Source organism: Bombina bombina, chromosome 7 (genome assembly GCF_027579735.1).
Source record: "Bombina bombina isolate aBomBom1 chromosome 7, aBomBom1.pri, whole genome shotgun sequence".
Classification (NCBI taxonomy): Eukaryota; Metazoa; Chordata; class Amphibia; order Anura; family Bombinatoridae; genus Bombina; species Bombina bombina.
The window spans coordinates 425,908,288-425,927,545 of record NC_069505.1 but is presented as its reverse complement, the minus strand read 5'-3'; the positions used below and the strand labels follow the sequence as shown (position 1 = coordinate 425,927,545).

At 39.9% G+C, this 19,258-nt stretch overlaps 1 protein-coding gene across 1 annotated transcript in view; it reads left to right on the top strand.

The window, feature by feature from the left end:
• Positions 1-18,992, top strand: part of RANGAP1 (Ran GTPase activating protein 1) — a 126,302-nt gene extending 107,310 nt beyond the window's left edge. Inside the window, exons 15-16 of the mRNA XM_053721293.1 lie at positions 14,425-14,546; positions 15,459-18,992. Coding sequence (XP_053577268.1) covers positions 14,425-14,546; positions 15,459-15,528 — 192 coding nt within the window. The 3' untranslated portion in view covers positions 15,529-18,992. The remainder of the gene's footprint in view (positions 1-14,424; positions 14,547-15,458) is intronic.
• The last annotated feature ends 266 nt before the right edge of the window (positions 18,993-19,258 follow it).

Here is a 19,258-nt window from a genome sequence, read left to right as displayed (position 1 = left end):
GCGTCATTATGCTATCAGCATAAATTAGCTAATCCTTTATTACGGAGGCTTCCCTTCAAGTTATCAAACGGGGAGCAGAGATTTCAAGTTTTTCTGATTTTAGCTCGCAGAGCTCTATGGGTTAAGACCTTGGTCTGTGGATGTATTCTCTAAGTCCTAGAGCTGTTAGTGATGTTCTTACAAGGGGAAATCCTTGTTTGGGATCTGTCTTGACTGAAATTATCTCTATTACGGGAGGTAAGGGTCATCTTTTTTTCCCTCAGGATAAAGAAGAAACAAAAGGGACGACAATCCAAGACGCCTGCTATTGAATTAAAGACAGCATGAAGGGACTTGCCCCCGATCCGGGACCGGATCTTGTAGGGGGCAGACTTTCCTCCTTCGCTCAGGCTTGGGTTCAAGATGTTCTTGATCCCTAGGCAGTAGAAATCGATGTCCCAGGGATACAAACTAGAGTTCAGAAGTTTACCTCCCACAGGCAGGTTTCTGCGTTCAAGATTATCTGTTGACTAGACGAAGAGAGAGACCTCTCTGTTCTGGGGAGTGATAGTTCCTGTTCCGATTCAGGAACAGGGTTCTGGGATTTTAGTCCAATCTGTTCGTGTTTCCCAAACAAGAGGGAACCTTCAGAGCCTATTTTAGATCTCAAGAGTCTAAACAAATTTCTCAGAGTACCGTCCCTTCAAGATGGAAACTATTCATTCCATTCTAACCTTTAGTCCAGGAGGGGTCAATTTATGACACCGTGGATTTAAATGACGCATACTTGCATGTTTCCAAGAGATCATCACAAGTTCAGATTTTTGCCTTTCTAGACAAACACTTCCAGTTCGTGGCTCTTCCTTTCGGGTCTTGACACAGCTCCCAGAATTTTCTCAAAGGTCCTGAGATCGCTGTTGCCAGTGCTTCGGTTGCGGGGCATTGCAGTGGTGCCCTATTTGAACGACATCCTGTTAAGGCTCCATCCTTTCAACAAGGAAGATCCCACACAGAAATATTACTATCCTTCCTGCGATCTCACGGGTGGAAGGTAAATCTGGAAAGTGTTCCTTAGTCCCAAATACAAGGGTAACTTTCTTGGGAACCCATAATAGATTCCCTAGTTGATGAAGATTTTTTCTGACAGAAGTCGGGAAATCAAAGATGTTCGATGCTTGTCTAGCTCTTCAGCTCAACTCCTCTGCCATCAGTAATCGGGCTGATGGTGGCGGCAATGGACATCATTCCGTTCGCATCGGTTCCACCTCAGACCTGCAGTTAAACATGCTCAGGCAATGAAACGCGATTATGCGGACTAGTCTCCTCAAATACTTCTGGAGCAGGAGGCAAGGGATCTTCTTTAATGGTGGGTGTCCCTTGATCATCTTTCCCAGGGAACCGTTTTTCAGGGAATTTTGAGTCTGTTCTTCCTATAATCAATCTGGACTGAGAGCAATCTTCAATGCTCTTCTGGCCTCGCCACAGTTAGCTTCGGGAAAGTTTATCAGGTCCCAGTCAGACAACATAACTTCAGTGGCTTACATCAATCATCAGGGGAGGAACGAGGAAGTTCCTCAGTGATGACAGAGGTAACTAAAATAATCCTGTGGGCGGAAGCCCACTCTTGCTGTCTGTCGACGATCCACATCCCAGGAGTCGTCAACTGGGAAGCGGGACTTCCTAAGCAGGCAGACCTTTCATCCAGGGTGGGAACTTCATTCCGAAGTGTTCTCCATCCTGATTCTAAAATGGGGTCAGTTGGAATTACATCTCGTGGCATCTCAGCAAAATGCCAGGGCTCCCGAGGTACAAGTTGAGGTCCAGGGACCCTCAGGGCGGTACTGATGCCCGGGCGGCACCTTGGACCTTCAGTCTAGCATATACCTTTTTCCTCCGTTTGCTCTTTCCTCCTCGGGTCATTGCTCGAATCAAGCAGGAGAGTGCCTCGGTGATGCCTCATTGCAGCACCAGCTTGGCCTCGCAGGATTTGGTATGCGGATCTGATTGACATGTCGTTTTTCTGCCACCCTGGAGACTTCCGTTGAGGAAGGACCTTCTTCTTTCAAGGGCCCTTCCTTCACCCACATAGTTTTTCTGAAGCGGGCCTGCTTGGAGATTGAACACTTAATTTTAGTCCAGGCGTGACTTTTCAGAGATCGGTCATAGAGACCATGATTCGGTCTCTAAACCTGTAACTAGAAGGATTTTCCATAAGATTTGGCGTAAATATCTCTTGGTGTGAATCCAAGGGCTACTCCTGGAGTATAGTTAGGATTCCTAGAATTTGTCCTTTCTACAATGAGGGCTTGGAGGAAGGATTATCGTCAATTTTCTGACTTATCTATTTTGTTACACAAAGGGGTCAGATGTTCCAGATGTGCAATCTTTTTGTCAGGCCTTGGGTTAGGTCCAGGCCTGCATTCAAGCCAGTTACTCCTCCATGGAGTCTTAATTTGGTTCTCAAAGTTCTTCAAGGGGCTCCGTTTGAGCCTATGCATTCCTTAGATATTAAGTTATCTTGGAATGTTTTATTTCTTGTTGCTATTTCCTTCTGCTCATAGAGTGTCAGAGCTCTAGGGCTTTGCAGTATAGTCCCTTACCTTATTTTTCATTCAGATTAGGAAGAAATCCAAATTAGTACGCAAAGCTTACCTTGAGTTGTTTTTGGTCGGAACTTTAATCAGGAGATTTGTTGATCCTTTCTTGTGTCCTAAACCTTCCTCTCAGAAGGAGCGACTTTTACACAATTTGGACGTGGTTCGTGCTTTAAACATTTTTCCTGCCTTGTTTGTGGTTTTCTCAGGAAAACATAAGGGTCAGAAAGCTACGGCTACTTTGCTTTCCTTTTTGGCTGAATAGTATCATATGTTTTCGCTATGAGACTGCTGGTCAAGCAGCTTCCAGAGAGAGTTATGCTCATTCCACGAGGGCTTTGCTTCCTCATGGGCATTAAAAAAATGGAGCTTCAGTGGAGCAGATTTGCAAGGCTGCAACGTGGTCTTCTCTCCACACTTTTTCAAAATTCTACAAATTTGACACACTTGCTTCGGCTGAGGCCGCATTTAGAGGCAGTGGTGGAGCTATTTAACAGCTTGCTGTGGTGCTCTTGCCGCCTCCTTCTGACCAGGAGGTGAATATCCCATAGTAATTAAAATGATCCGTGATCTCATTGGTGTCAAAAAGAAATAAATTTATCAGGTAAGAATAAATTTTCTTTTTCTTTCCTAAATGCATTATTTTACACTTTGCTGTTTAAACCTTAGATCCCAGTCGTTTGTCCAATTCTCCAATTGTTGTATATCACTTCTCATTTTGTCTACCCCCCCCCCCCCCCATATCCACTCTGTTACATCTGCAAACAGACATACTTTCCCTGTGGCCCTTTGCTGATATCACAGATAAATATATTAAGACAAAACAGGCCCCAGGACTGACCCCTGAGGAACACAACTAGTAACAGCCCCTTCTGCTGAATGAACTCCATTTACTAAGACATTTGTTTTCTGTCCTTAAGCCAACATTCCACCCAGTTCACAATTTTTGAGTCTAGACCAAGGAGATACAGTTTGAATTAGTTTATCGTGTGGGGACGGTGTTCAAAATGCTTGCTGAAATCTAGATATGCTACATCAACTGCTCAAACCCTTGTCTAATACTTTTGTTACATAATCAAAGAAGGAGTTGATTAGATAGTCCTGACATGTTCTCCCTGAAGTAAAACCATGCTGATTTTCGTCCTCTAAATTGTTTGTCTTTATGTAAGTCATAATTCTTTCTTTTAAGAGGCTTTCCATTAATTCCCCTACTACTGAAGTTAAACTAACTGGCCTGTAGTTACCATATTCCTCTCTACTGCCCTTTTTTATGAAGCGGTATTACATTTGCTATTCTCCAATCATCTGGGACAGCTGCTGTTTAATAGTGACTGATTAAACAGATCAGTTAAGTGGGACAGTTATCACTGATCGAAGTTCTTTTTAAAACCCTTGGATGAATATTATCAGGACCCCACTGCCTTTTTAACATTTATTTTTGAAAATGCTAACAAAACCTCATCCTCTGTAAAAAGATTAGTGTTAAGCTTGTTCTATTATTCTGTAGCATCCCTTAGATGTAGCATTCTATCTTCACAATCATTTGTGTAAACAGAATAGAAGTAATACATTGCGACAGTCTGCAATTTGCTTATCTCCTATTATTCTACCATCAACTGATTTCAATTTTACTATTCCAACCTTATTTTCTTTTTAAGACATGATAGTCCACGGATCATCTTAATTACCAATGGGATATTCATCCTCCTGGTCAGCAGGAGGAGGCAAAGCGCACCACAGCAGAGCTGTTAAATAGCTCCACCCTTCCCTCCCACCCCAGTGATTCTCTTGCCTACGTTAGTGATAGGAAGAGGTAAAAGTTAGTTGTTAGAAAAGATTCTTCAATCAAGAGTTTATTATTTTAAAGTAGTGCCAGAGTGTGCTGCTTTGTTCTAGGGTGTAGCCGTAGTCCATATCAGTCTCTTCAGCAAGGCATTGTGCTTTAGAGCAATTAGGAACTGGTGGGACATAATTCTCACTGTGCCTCCCATATACTGTTGCTGCCTAACCTGGAAAAATCTGAGGGATATTACTTGGTATTTTCTTTAATTCACAGGTCCATGTGAAGAATTGGACTTCACAAACCTGGGAGCTGCCTTTGCTGTCGGGCAGAAATGTGAGGTAAGTGCCGTTTTTATTTCTGGGGTTAAAAGAAAAGAAACACTCGGAAGAAGTTGGCCACTCACGTATGTAAATGGAACATATAAGGAGGCCCTTAGTGGAAGGCTCTTTATTTTGCTCAGGTATGCATTCTCATCCATATTTGGGAGTCTATAATCGACAGCTACACGCAATCAATTTGTCACACTTCTCCCGGAGTGGCGGGAGATGACTGTTCTGACACAGACATTGTGGGGCAAGCCACTTCTCCCCGGCGGTTGCATAAACAAACATGCCGACCAGGAGCTGACTGGACTGTACTGACATCGCCTTCAACGGGTGTAATTGGGTACTTTATTATTAAGTAATAGGCAGGCATTTGGGGCAATATAATGATTACAGGGGCCACATCTCCCGGCGGTTTGCATAAACAAACATGCCGACCGGGGACCTGACTGACTGTACTGACATCGCCTTCAATGGGCGTATTTGGGTACTTTGTTACTTATTAAGTAATAAGGCTCTGACATCGCCTTCAACGGGCGTTATTGACCGCTTTGTTTAGTTTATTACGTTATTCTTCTTTCTAGCACATTGGGGCACTCTAACATTTGCAGTGATCATATCTCTCGGCTGTTATATAAACATCATGTCGACCTGGAGATTACTGTATTGTTAACGCCCACAACGGGCAGTCCTTGGGGAGGCGGCATTTGCATAGCTCGCCTTTTTTTCCCCCTTCTCTTCCGGAGAGCTTTAAATTGCACTGCGCAAGAGGAAGTTGTGCAGTTACTGGTCCTATTACGCGTTTTCACATATATCAAGCGTAATTAGGATCGGAAGACTGTCTTCCCCTGTTGCGGTGCAGTTCCGGATCTGCAAGCACTACTCAGAGGGAGTTAGTTCTATGGTTCAGACAGGCACTTCAGCAGTTTCACTCTGAGGGATGCTGTTAAATTGCACATTTAGTTGAGCTGTTTTGCCCTATTTACACAAAAATAATAAAAAGACAGAAGAAAAGTTTTCCTTTTTTAAAATTTAAAGGGACAGTATATTTACTTTATTTATAACCCCTTGGGTGCTAATGACTGCTCTGAGCCGTCACAGAGTTTCCCACTCTGGTGCTAATGACGGCTTAGAGCCGTCACTAGCGCACTCCCAACTTGAGGAAGATCTGGGGGCTCCCACCCGCTCCTACACCCGGCGATCGGTGCTGCAGTAATGAATAGGCATCGCAGAGGCTTCCGTTTTGGTGTGGTGGACGTCACGCGCAATAAACGTGATGACTCACGCACACCGCGCAACTTTATTTAACATTAACAATGTTAAATATAGGAGCAGGGGGCATGCTGCTTAGAAGCCTGTATCTCAGGCATCTAAGCAGCTACAGATCCCCAAGACTTACACTGTTGGAAAGGTAATCGCCTAACCTTTCCAACGGTGTAAGTGAATCTGAAATCAAAAAGTTAAAAAAAAAATTTTTAAAAATATTAAATAAAAAACCATTAAGAATGTGTTTGGCACTCAAAGGGTTAAAAAGTTTATTTTTTTTTAAGAGATATTGTTATTTGTATGCAAATGTGGAACCATCAAATCCTTTCTGTTTGCTTCATTGTGTGTGAGGAACCTAATCCTTAGGCGATAGTCTTTTTCTGAGGCAACATTTTACAATGAGGATGTTGTCCAGAAATTTAATTACAATATGATATTGTCTTATTTTTGTATAGCGCCCCCAAATTCTGTAGCACAATTACAATGTTCAATATAGCGCAATTTTTTTGCCTCAAGTCCAAAATTTTTATTGCCCCTCACATTCAGTGCCCTGTGCTTCCTCTATAACTCATTCTGGAGGTTACTTTACAGACTTCGCTCTATTCATATGTTCTGATGATGTTGTTTGCTTTTTCCAATATTGATGGAAAGCGAAGAAACAGATTTTCAGCAAGTAGGTTTCTAACGCACTGTAATTCCTCTTGTTAGATGCCGAACTTGTATCTTTAAAGTTTAAGCCACTTCACCTCTATCTGTTACTCAAGGAGGTTTTTTAGCTACGACTCTTCAGTCATAGAAAATAAAAAAAATTGTACACTAGGATTTACAATGGCAGCCATCTGTGTCCTTTGCTACCGTCACTAGCGTCGGCAGCATATTGCTTGAGGGGTTGCATGATGCTATCAGGACATAAACTTCTTTGAGTGAAATCCAGGATAGATAAGAGCCCTTAAATTGGCTAATTCCTTTATTACGGATGCTTCCCTTCATGTATCAAAGCTGGGAGCAAAGATTTTGAATTTCTCTATTCTAGCTTGCAGAGCCTAATGGTTAGAGCCTTGGTCTGCGGATGTGTCCTCTGAATCAAAACTTCTGTGCCTTATCAGATAGGTTCAGCAGGTTAAGACGCTGTGGCTAGGTCTGTAGCAACCCAAGGTTGCAGGTTCATTCCCGGCGAGGTCCACTCAACATTTCATCCTTCTGAGGTGGTTTAGATGAACAGGCGCCTTGAGACCCTTACGGTGATTAGCCGTACTTTAAGAAGTACTCCATCCATACATACATTCATAATTTTTTATGCTATTCCTTACAAGGGCAAGACCTTGCATGGACCTGGCTATGTCGGAGATTATTTGTGACTTCGCGGGAGGTATGGATCTCATTTTTACCGTCAGGATATGAGAAAAGGACGACAGAGTAATTTTCGGTTTTTTTCGAAATTCCAAGGGAAATTCTTCCTCTAACTGTCTCCAAACAAGATCAGGTCTCAACTTGCATGGAGACCCATTCAATCTTGGAAATCCAATAAACATGCAGTGGGATCAAGGGACAGAATGAAGGGGCATGCCCTCGGTCCGCAGACCGTATCTTGTAGGGAGCAGACTTTCCTTCGTTCCGCTCAGGCTTGGGGTTTGAGATGTTCCGGATCCCTGGGCAATAGAGTATCCCAGAGATTCAGATTAGTGTGCAAAGGTTTTCCCTCCCAGAGCAGGTTTCTGTTTTCAGAATTGTCTGTAGACCAGACAAAAAGTTAGATATTCTTACAATGCGTAAGAGACTTTTCCCAGCCTGCGGAGTGATAGTTCTTGTTCCGATACCAGAACAGGGTTTGGGATTTTATTCCAATCTATCATGGTTCCCACAAATGGAGGGAACCTTCAGACCTCTTTGGATCTCAAGTGTCTAAAACAAATTCCTCAGGGTTCTGTCTTCAAGATGGAAACTATTCATTCCATTCTTCCATTAATCCAGAAGAGTCAATTCATGACAACTGTGGATTTACAGGGATCATTACAAGTTTCTAAGATTTGCCTTTCACAACAAATATTTCCAGTTTGTGGGCTCTTCCATTCGGCCTGGCCACTTCTCCCAGAATTTTCACAATATTTGAACGACATTCTGGTCCAGGCTCCATCTTTTCAACAAAGCAAGATCCCACACTGACATAGTGTTATCTTTCCTGAGAACTCACGGGTGGAAGGTACATTTGGGAAAGAGTTCTCCAGTTCCAGACACAAGATTCACTTTCTTGGGAACTATAATAGACTCATTGTCCATGAAGATTTTTCTGACAGAAGTCAAGAAATTAAAGATTATAGATACTTGCCGAGTCCTTCAGTCCCACTCTCGGCCGTCAGTGGCTCAGTACATGGAGTTCATAGGGCTGATGGTGACGACAATGGACATCATCCGTTTGGCTCGTTTCCATCCTCAGACTCTGCAGTTTAGCATGCTCAGGCAATGGAACAGAGGCCCATTCTTGCTATCTGTTGGCGATTCACATCCCAGGGGGTGGACAACTGGGAGGGCGGACTTCTTAGCAGGCAGACCTTTTATCCGGGGGAGTGGGAACTCCATCCGAAATGTTCTCCGACCTGTTTCTAAGGTGTGGTCAGTCGGAGTTGGTTTTCGTGGCATCTCTGCCACCTTGGAGACTTCCGTTGAGGAAGGACCTTCTGATTCAGGGTCCCTTCCTCCACCCACATCTAGTTTCTCTGCAGCTGACTGCTTGAAGATTGAACGATTAATCTTATCCAAGTGGGGGATTTTGCTGATTCCAGTCATAGAGATCATGTTTCAGGATCGTAAGCCTGTGACTAGAAAGATTTACCATAAAATTTGGCGTAAAGACCTTTATTGGTGTGGAATCCAAGGGCTTACTCATGGAGTAGGGTTAGGATTCCTAGAATTTTATCTTTTCCTCCAAGGAGGGTTTGAAGAAAGGTTTATCGATGAGTTCCTAAAGGTCCGATCTCGGCTTTGTCTATTTTGTTACACCAAACGTCCTGGCGGATGTCCCAGATGTTCAATCTCTTTGTCAGTCCTTGGTTAGGATTAGGCCTGTGTTTAAAACCAGTTACTCCTCCATGGAGTCTTTAGTTCTTAAAGTTCTTCAAGGGGCTCCGTTTGAGCCTATGCATTCCTTAGATATTTAGATTAATATCTTGAAGGTTTTATTTCTTGTTGCTATTTCTTCTGCTCGGAGACTGTCAGAGCTCTCGGCTTTGCAGTATGATTCTCCTTATCTTCCATTCAGATAAGGTAGTTTTACGAACTAAATTAGGATTTCTTCCTAAAGGTTGTTTCTGATCGCACATTATCAGGAGATTGGTTTCCTTCCTTGTGTCTAAATCCTTTTTTTGCAGAGGGAAAGACTTCTGCATGATTTGGACGTGGTCCGTGCCTTAAAATTCTACTTACAGACGACTAAGGATTTTCGTCAGTCTTCTTTGTTTGTGGTTTTCTCAGGAAAACGGTAAGGGACAGAAAGCTACGGCTACTTCTTTCTTTTTGACTGACGATTATTATACGTTTTTGCTTATGAGACTGCTGGACAGCAGCCTCCCGAGAGAGTTTACGGGCTCATTCCACGAGATTTGCAAGGCTGCAACTTGGTCCTCTCTTCACTCTTTTCAAAGTTCCTGCTATTTGACACTTTTGCCTCGGCTGAGGCTGTTTTTGGGGAGAAAGGTTCTTCAAGCAGGTGGTGCCATCCGTTTAGGTTCCCTGTCTTGTCCCTCCCTATCATCTGGTACTCTAGCTTGGCTATTGAATCCCATTAGTAATTAAGATGATCTGTGGGACTCATTGTGTCTTAAAAAAGAAAAGAAAATTTATGCTTACCTGATAAATTTGTTTATTTTTTGACACGATGAGTCCATGGCCTGCCCTGGGTTTTAAGACAGGTTGTGGGTTATTGTAAACTTCAGACACCTTCTGCACCTTGGCTTTTCTTTTCCTAACTTCGGTCGAGATGACTGGAGTAGGGAGGGAAGGGAGGAGCATTTTACAATTTTACGGTCTGTGCTATCTCTTCTTCTGCATGAGCTTTAACCTTCCTAATTAACATGCTTAGTCTTTTTTTGTTGGAGTCTCCATATTTTCATATCATCTGATTGTGTGTCTCTGTAATTTTTATAAGCTATCATTTTTGGTCTTTACCAGCATGTGCTACTTTTCTTTGGAAAACCAAATTGGTTTTCCCGCTTTCTTTTACTTTTACAGACATGTCTAATACAGTGTGCGGTTGCATCTAAAATGGCAACCTTTCACAAATTCTCCCATTAATGAAAAATCTGCCTTCCTAAAGTCTAAAACTTTTTGTTTAGTCTGGGTGGACAGTTTCTTCTGCACATGAATACTAAACAAAACAGATTGATGATCCACTGGATCTAAGTGTTCACCTACAGACACATCTGAAACTGTATTGCTGTTTGTAAGTATTAGATCTAATATAGGCTTCCTTACGAGTTGGTTAACTAATTGCTAAAGTGATTCCCCTAGCAGAGATTCAAAAATATACCTGCTTTCTAGCTGTTCTAGCAGAAGGAATCTTCAGTCTATATCTGGCAAATTAAAGTCCCCCATTACTATAACCTTACCCTTCATGGTCATTTTGGTTATTTCTTCTAATAACAGATTGTCAAGTTTTTTTTTATCTGCAATGGAGGGCCTATATAAAACCCCATATTCTAAACACATTTTTATCTCCAATTTCCAAAGTCAGCCCAAATACTTTCCACCTCATCATTTGTTCCTACAATTTCAGTAACCTTTTATATTTTCATTTACATACAGAGCAACCTCCTCCACCTTCTTTCCTACTCTATTCTTTTTAAATAACCTGTATACAGTATGACTATGTCCCAGTCATGCAACTCATTGTACCATGTTTCTGTTATAGCTACTAGATCCAAGTTGTCCCTAGTCATTATTAATATGCTCATTGCACGAATTGTTAATTGGACTAACAGTTTTGGCATGCTGTGGGGGGCAGGTGGATAATTAATGCTACCCCCCTTTATTAGTTTAAATGATTTCTAATAAAGCATTTGAACTCCTCTCCCAGATACTCCTTTAACATCCAAATGCAAGCCATCTCTCCTTAATAACCTAGTATCTTGCCAAACAGCTCTAATGCCAATAAAAAGTTATCCGCTCCATCTTTCCTGCTTCCTGGCCATACACTGGTAAAATAGCAGAAAATTATAAAGTTGATGCCATATCTCTAAAAGATTACCTAGGTCACAAAACTTTTTCTGAACAGCAGCAACATGATTACTAGCCAGATCATTTGTTCCTAAATGAACTATCACAACTAACTCGCTTCCCTTTCCTGCTGCCTTTAACAATTCTCAAAATACGATTCTTATCCCTGTGAGCAGTAGCTCCTGGAAGACATCTAACCTTCCCTTGCTTCTACCTTTACTTTACCTAAATACACATTCCTCAAAATAGTCACCCACTAATGGTCTTTTTCTCAAAAACACATCTGCAGTTCTTTCCTGTGTTATGTTACCTAGAGAAACAGGTACAATAGATTTGCATTTTACAGCTTCAGAGGGCTCAGGAACAGCAATCTCCTCATCACAAGTGTGTTCGGCAAGAGCAGCATAGGAGTTTTGCAGTGGCAGAGGTTGTGGGGTTTCATAATAAAGTTGTACTTTTTATACAGGGGTCCTGTATTTTAATCTTTCTCTTATTGAGATTATTTTCCTATCGTATGTGACTCGTAGGTTAGTTCACCTCTTAGTGTCTTTAGGACACTAATATATTTATTTCTATATTTTCTGATAGGAATACAATATTATAATTGTATTCATATTAAGGTGATAGTTATCTTGTACTAAATAGGATCAAATCTTGTCCTCCCTGAGGGCAGTTTTCTCTTGCCAAGATTATCTGCAATCCATATATAGAGAGAAGTTTTCTTAAATTACATCTAGGATCTCGCCTCTCTAGCAAGGATTGTCCCTGTTCTTCTGGAGGAACTAGGTCAAAGTTTCTATTCCAACCTTTATGTGGTTCCAAGAAAGAGGGAACATTTCGACCCATTTTTAGACTGAGGTGTCCTCAACACATTTCTTATGGTTCGGTCCTTCAAAATGGTGAGCTATACGTTTAATTTTCCCTTTGGTTCAGGAGGGTCAATTTATGACTACAATAGATCTGAAGTATGCTCATCTTCATGTGCCTATTCACAGGGAACATCACCTTTTCCTGCGGTTTGCCTTTCTAGAAACACTTTCAATTTGTTGCCCTTCCCTTTGACCTTGCCCAACGGCTCCCTGAATCTTTACAAGGGTTCTAGGGGCTCTTTTGGCGGTGGCCAGATCTCAGGGAATTGCTTTTGTCTCCGTACCTGGATGAGATCTTGGTTCTGGCGCCAGTCTTTTCATTAAGCAAGATACCATACAGACTCTGTTGGCTATTCTACGTTCCACGGGTGGAAGTAAATCTGGAAAAGAGAGCCCTGGTGCCAGACACCAGGGTATGCTTTATGGGATCGGTCATAAACTCTCTGTCCATGAAGATTTTTCTGACTGACGTAAGAAAATCCAAAATTCTTGCTTCTTGTCTCTCCAGTTCTCTACCCATCCATCAGTGGCTCAGTGTATGGAGGGTAATTTGTCTAATGGTTGCTTTCATGTGACATTTTTTCCATTTGCTTGTTTCCATCTGAGACCTCTATAGTTATGCATGCTTAGACAATGGAACAGAGACAACTCGGACCTCTTTCAGAGGATAGTTCCTCTTAGCTTATGAGACTGCTGGCCAGCAGCCTCCTGAAAGAATTACAGCTCATTCCACTAGAGTGGTGGCTTCCACATGGGCTTTTAAAAATGAGGCCTCTGTTGAACAGATTTGTAAGTCGGCGAATTGGTCTTCGCTTCATACTTTTTCTAAATTCTACAAATTCGATATTTTTGGGAGAAAGGTCTTACAGGCAGTGGTGCCCTCCGTTTAAGTGCCTGCCTTGTCCCTTCATCAGTGTCCTAAAGCTTTGGTATTGGTATCCCACAAGTAATGGATGAACCCGTGGACTGAATACACCTTTACAAGAGAAAACAAAATTTATGTTTACCTGATAAATTTATTTCTCTTGTGGTGTATCCAGTCCACGGCCCGCCATGTCATTTTTAGGCAGGTGTTTTTTATTTTTAAACTACAGTCCCCACTGCACCCTATAGTTTCTCCTTTTTTCTTGCTTGTCTTCGGTCAAATGACTGGGGGTGGCAGTTAGGGGAGGAGCTATATAGACAGCTCTGCTGTGGGTGTCCTCTTGCAGCTTCCTGTTGGGAAGGAGAATATCCCACAAGTAATGGATGAACCCGTGGACTGGATACACCACAAAAGAAATAAATTTATCAGGTAAGCATAAATTTTGTTTTTTTAAAACAAATTTACATCCTTTTTACTGCAATTATTTTAAAACAACCGAACTTCACCCACAATTTGCCTTATTTGTAGGAGCCAATCTGGGCTTTAGTCGGCAGACAACAAGGCTAGCTACGGTCATAAAGTGCATTGTTTTACAGTTATCTGATAAAGCCAGTTAGTAGGGACAGATGTGTAGCAGGGTTAGCCTTGAGAAGTATGCAGGTGCATTTCACGTTGTGAGAAATTGCTCAATTACATGAAAAGGGAAAATAAATAATAAAAATATATTGCAAAATAGTTTCATTTACTGTCCCTTTTAATATTAGCTTGTTTGTCATAAATTAAAGGGAATTTTACAGATTCATATCTAAAACTCTAAATCCATCAAAACCAGCTCATCACTGAAAATCCACCATCCCTATTTTTCCTTCTTTTCTGAAATAATTTTATGTCAACGAACCCCTAAATTTAACATAGAAGTGAAGTGCATTCTGGACAGAGCTATTTCTAAACTGTTTTTAAAGAGACACTACTGTCAAATTGGTGTCCCCTTTAATCTGCTCCCAATGTCTTGTTTATACCAGCTGCAACATATTATTATTATTATTATTATTATTAATAATAATAATTGTTCCTTCGTGTTTATTTTTTGCATTTGCAATAGCTGGGTTTGCTTGAAACCAGCTCAACTCAAGGACATTTCAATTTAAATGGGCTGAGTAAGCTGGAAGAACAGACCTGCTCATGTTACCTCTCTCTTTACTCAAAGGCCAATAGTTTGGTATTAAAATATTGAGTGTGGGGTTCAATAATCTTTTTCACATTACAAAATTAAAGGTAAACGATCATTTGCAAACAATTTGATACACGCTATCAGGTAAAAATGGATCATTGGAAACTTATTACAAGGGATATCATTTTGCATTTAAATGATCCAGTGTGACAAGTCTTGCTTTTTACATCAAAACCAATAAAACTTAAGATTTTTATCCAGCAGTCGTGACTTGACCATGTTGCAGCATTACAAATATTTATATGTTGTATCTATTAGCGGTTTTCTTTTGGTAGCTCGGTAATAATCTAGTATTTGGTCTGGTAGAGTGAAGACAAGATCAAAACGATTCCACATTTAAATGGACCGTTGATGACACTGAATCACATTGCACAGCAGGATTATTTTCCCAAGTCTCTAGTCCCTATTCTTCGTGCTTTCATCTCAAAGTAAGTGCGCTGTAAATATTCCTTATGAAGCGTAAACAAATGTGTTAAAATCTGAGCGTTAAAGGGACATAAAAGTCAAAATTAAATCTCCATTATTCCAAAGGAGCATGTACTTTTTAACAACTTTCCATGTATCAAATTTTGCTTAGTTTTCTTGGTATTGTTTAAAGAAGGAACCTGAGAAGCTGATAGGAGCTTTGGAGCATGTACGTGTCTCTAGCAGTCTATGGTAACAGTATTTGCAGCAATGTATAACATTGCTATAAACATTGTTACAAAACACTGCTGCTAGATGGCTAGACACTTGTACGATCCTGAGCTTACCTAGGACTACGTTTGTAACAGGATAGCAAGAGAAATAAGCTAAATTAGTAATAGAAGTAAATTGGAAGGTTGTTTAAACTTATATTCTCTATTCAATCCATTTATTTAATTTTGACTTTACTGTCTCTTAAATTTACTGACTTATGTTTAATGCTGCCAAGTGGTTAATGACCATGGCTAAGTTAAAGTTAACAAAACAAAGTCTCTGTTTTCCGTTTAAACTTATTGATTGCAAAAATCTTAAGTCCTTGTGTTAAATGTTTTTTTTAATTCAAGTTTAACTAAACTGTTTACATTTACTTTGAAACCTATTAAATGAATGTGTGTGTGTATGGCTTATCCCTATGAACCAACTGCTCTTTGACAGATAAGGACGTCATTACCAGTTTTGTTTTTACACAAGAATTTGCCCCATGAGAATATTATTTTTTTTCTGGAGTCTGTCTTTTCAAAATAAATAGATAAGTGTATTGCACCTTAAAATATTTTTATAACTATATCACAGAAAAAATGATTAATTTCCCTTTAATTGAAATGTTTTTTTTGTATGTTACTAATAAGCCGCTTTTTTATTTAATCTGATTGCAGGCCCAACACCGCTTTGGAGTCAAACCCCCAAGCCCGACATGCTCTTCTGCAAACCCTTCACAAAATGTAACCTCGTCCCTTCTGTGCATAACTGGTATTGACCAATATGAGAGGGGAACTGGGTGACAATTGTTTTAAGTCTAATCTCCTGGACACTCTGATCTCTCCAATGGCCCCGTCTCCAGTCTTTTTGTTTACATTTACTAAAGAACAAATCTTTCGCTGATTTTCCCGATAACCCTACTCTGCACCTCAGGAAGAAAAGAAACGTCAACTGTGCTATCCAGCAGTGGACATCAGTTGTGTTTTTTAGATGTACAATATTAATACTGCATGCTTCTGAATGATTATTTTATTCCGCTGGCGGTGCCAGTGATGCATTGCTTACCCTTCCTTGTGCAGAGAAACATGACTGTATGCTCAGCGCTTTGTAGACTTGTTCTCAGCCATGTTAAACACTTGATGTGCTGGAGAGAGCAATCCTATATTGTTATTTACATGTATGTTGGTCCATCAGGTGTCACAAACATGGATTATTTTTTTAAAATAGGGTTTATAGTGATTTATGGTGTGTGATATAGTCACAGACTATAAACCTGTAATTTTAGTTTGAGATATTTCTGCTTGAATTCTGTAATCAGCCTTTGTCTACACCTGCGAGCACCGCTAGTAATGACACCATTGTGACTATAGAGTAGCTTATTATATAAATAGTAGGTTACAAATATCTGTTAAGACGCACATCTGTATCTTGCAGTGGCGTGATGTTTCAGAGACTGCAGCAGGAGGCCCAGTTCTGTATGCTACTATAGTGCCTGTTTTGTAATCTTGGATGGTGTTACAGGTATCTGAGGTTGTATGTTTGTCCTCAGTTGTTTTTTTTTTTTTATAGGCGTTGCGTAGTAAATAGGGATGAATCCAATTTTATGCCTATTACTAGAAAATTTCCTCATAAAAATCCAGATTAAGGTGTTCTAAAGGAAATATTTAATGTACAAAAAAACATTCTTATAGTCTCAGAAAAGCAGTTTTACATTTCTGTGGTTTTCGTACATCCCAAACTATTGTAAGTTATTGAGCTGATACCCCTTGCACTGCAGCGTTCACTGGCAGCCAAGGGGGTGTAATGAAATTTGTACCTTTCTGTAAATTTTTTATATGTATATGTTCAGACATCTGCCCCATGCCTCCTTGAGGTATTATTGTACCTGTGGCTGGTTAACCATCTTTAACCCTTGCACTGCATTGGAGGTCTGCATAATCTTAAATTGTATTGCTATTGATCTATTGCAGCATTTGAATTGTGCAACAGACCCTATTTACAATGATACAGATATAGTGAGGAGCCAGTCATGAAAACCTTTAGCATTTTCTATGAAAATAAAATCGATAACCCCCCCCCCCCCGATTGCAGAAAGCACTGATATGTGCACAAAGTGCCATTCTTTTTCATTGTTAAGCCTTTGTATTTTGTTACCTCAAAAAAATGTATGTTTCCTCCAAAACTCCTGATATTTGTTTAACTGCAGCAGAATTCTCATTTAACTTCCTTGATTATCATTGTAGTGTTGTATTGGAACATACTCTAGATATCTACAGGTTAAATCAGTAACCAAAGTATCCTGTTAAAGCAGGTTACTCTAACAGTAAACATTATTTTTTATACCTTTTCGTACTTCTACAGCACCTGCAGGATAGGATGTCTTGCTGTCCAGTATCCTATCAATATGCCCACATTAATGTGTTTAAAAATTGCAAAAGTAAAATATCACTTGTATACACTTATATATACACTTCCTTTTAGCTCTAACGTCACAGAGAACTAGTTGTGGAAATTAAGACCTGCATGGCTTCCTAAGATAAGTAGGATTCATCATTTGTTTTGTGTGAGACAGATACTTAAATAGATAGTAATCTCCAAGCCAGTTTTACATTATAATGCATTATGTACCCTGTTAATGTGTGTGGTGGGATGCTCATTTTGTCTGTTAGATTTCACCCATGTACTGGCATCTGTAATCACTGCTAGTCTGTTCTTCGATAAAAGACTTAGTGTGCTCCCGCTCAGGTTGAAGAAGTCAGTCACATAGAAGAGACTTGTGCTTTTCATGTCTTACCCATCTGTTCTTCGCTGCTGATGCCTTTATCTTACACAGGAGCGCTATACATTTAAATTGATTAACAAGGGGGAATATTTGTGATTTCATGGGCCTACACAAGCGTGAACACTAACAAGAAACAAAGGGGAGTGTCCCAGCACACACATTCACTAGGCACATATTGCATCATAATGTAAAAACATTCTTGATGTTGACACATGGAAGTGGCATCTTAAAAGAGCATGAAACTAAAACTTTTTTAATGATTCAGATATAGCGTTAAATTTAAAACAACTTTACAATTTACTTTTTTCTTTTATTATATTTTGTTATAGAGTGTTTATAGATATGCTTTGAAGAATACAATATAGCAGCGGTGCTTGCAATAATGTATAACCGTTGTAAGCACTACTGCCATAGAGTTTGAGCCATGTGTTTGCTGCAGAGCATACGGGAGTAGGCTCTTCGACAAAGAGATCAAAGCAATTTTGATAACTGGAAAGTTTTTAAAATTGCTTATCTATCTAAACCACGTAAATTTGATTTTGATTTTTCATGTCCCTTTAAAATTATTTTATTATCATGCCATCAGTTGCAATTTAAGGAAATCAAACGTATTTCTTTTGCTTGCTGCCTTTTACAAGACAAAAAAATACCTCCCTGGTTATGAAAATATTGTGCCACGGCTCTATTACCTGAGCTATTAGGCTCAATGACTTGCACATTATCTAAGCTGTCTGTTTCTTTGCAGCTTCAGACTGACTAAATTCCCTCAGCCCGCACTTTTTATTAATCAGTAATAAGCACAGAAGGGGCAGGGGGTTGGGCCAGTACTGCAGAAGTAGCTTTACTATGTGAAACCATGTGCTATGACTATCATGCAGGTTTTTTTTATATTCCTGCCTCTCACAAAGAGCCTTATCTTTTTATAAACTAGTATAACTGCAGAGATTTGAGTGAAGATTTAATTGACAACTTATTTGCTCCGTCCGTCCGTCCTTCCTTTACCAATCTAATATTTGCTGAAGTACAACATTGGCTAATGTGGCAGTAACAATTTGGTTACAATCCGCTTATGCTGGTTACCAACATTGTGCACTGAGATTTGTTGGTCACCTAATCTAAAAATATAGCCCTTTTTTTTTTTCTTTTTTTTTTTACTCTTTATTGCTGTATGTAATTTTCACAGTTTCCCAGAACCACCTGTATTGGACGTATTGTACAAATGTGATATGTTCTGCTGTTCTTGCTGTTGTGCTTTAGCAAATAATAAGCTGTTTAAGCCACCTAGGTCTACATGCCTGCTCTAATCAGGTCCTGGAACACATTCCTTGTGCACTTAAAAGGTTAAAAAAATAAGGTTTAATATAGGAAATCTGGGCTAATTTGTGATGTAAATATTTAATTTGTAATCTGTATAAATGTGTGAACAAAACTCTTCGTAGACTTTTTATTTCCCAAAACAGTTTTAGAAAAATAAGATTAAATGAATGTTTGTAATGAATACTGGAAATTATTTCTCGTAGCGTTTAAGGATAAAGCAGGAATTCTTATTTTTACATTTACACATCAGTACCAATACTGCTGCTGTAACCTTTGTTTCATCTTGGTCCATGCAGTAAATAGACATGTCAGGATTGTGTTCTTAGTGGATAGCAATAACTTTATTAAGATCATGGGCCTTGTATGACTTGTCTAATA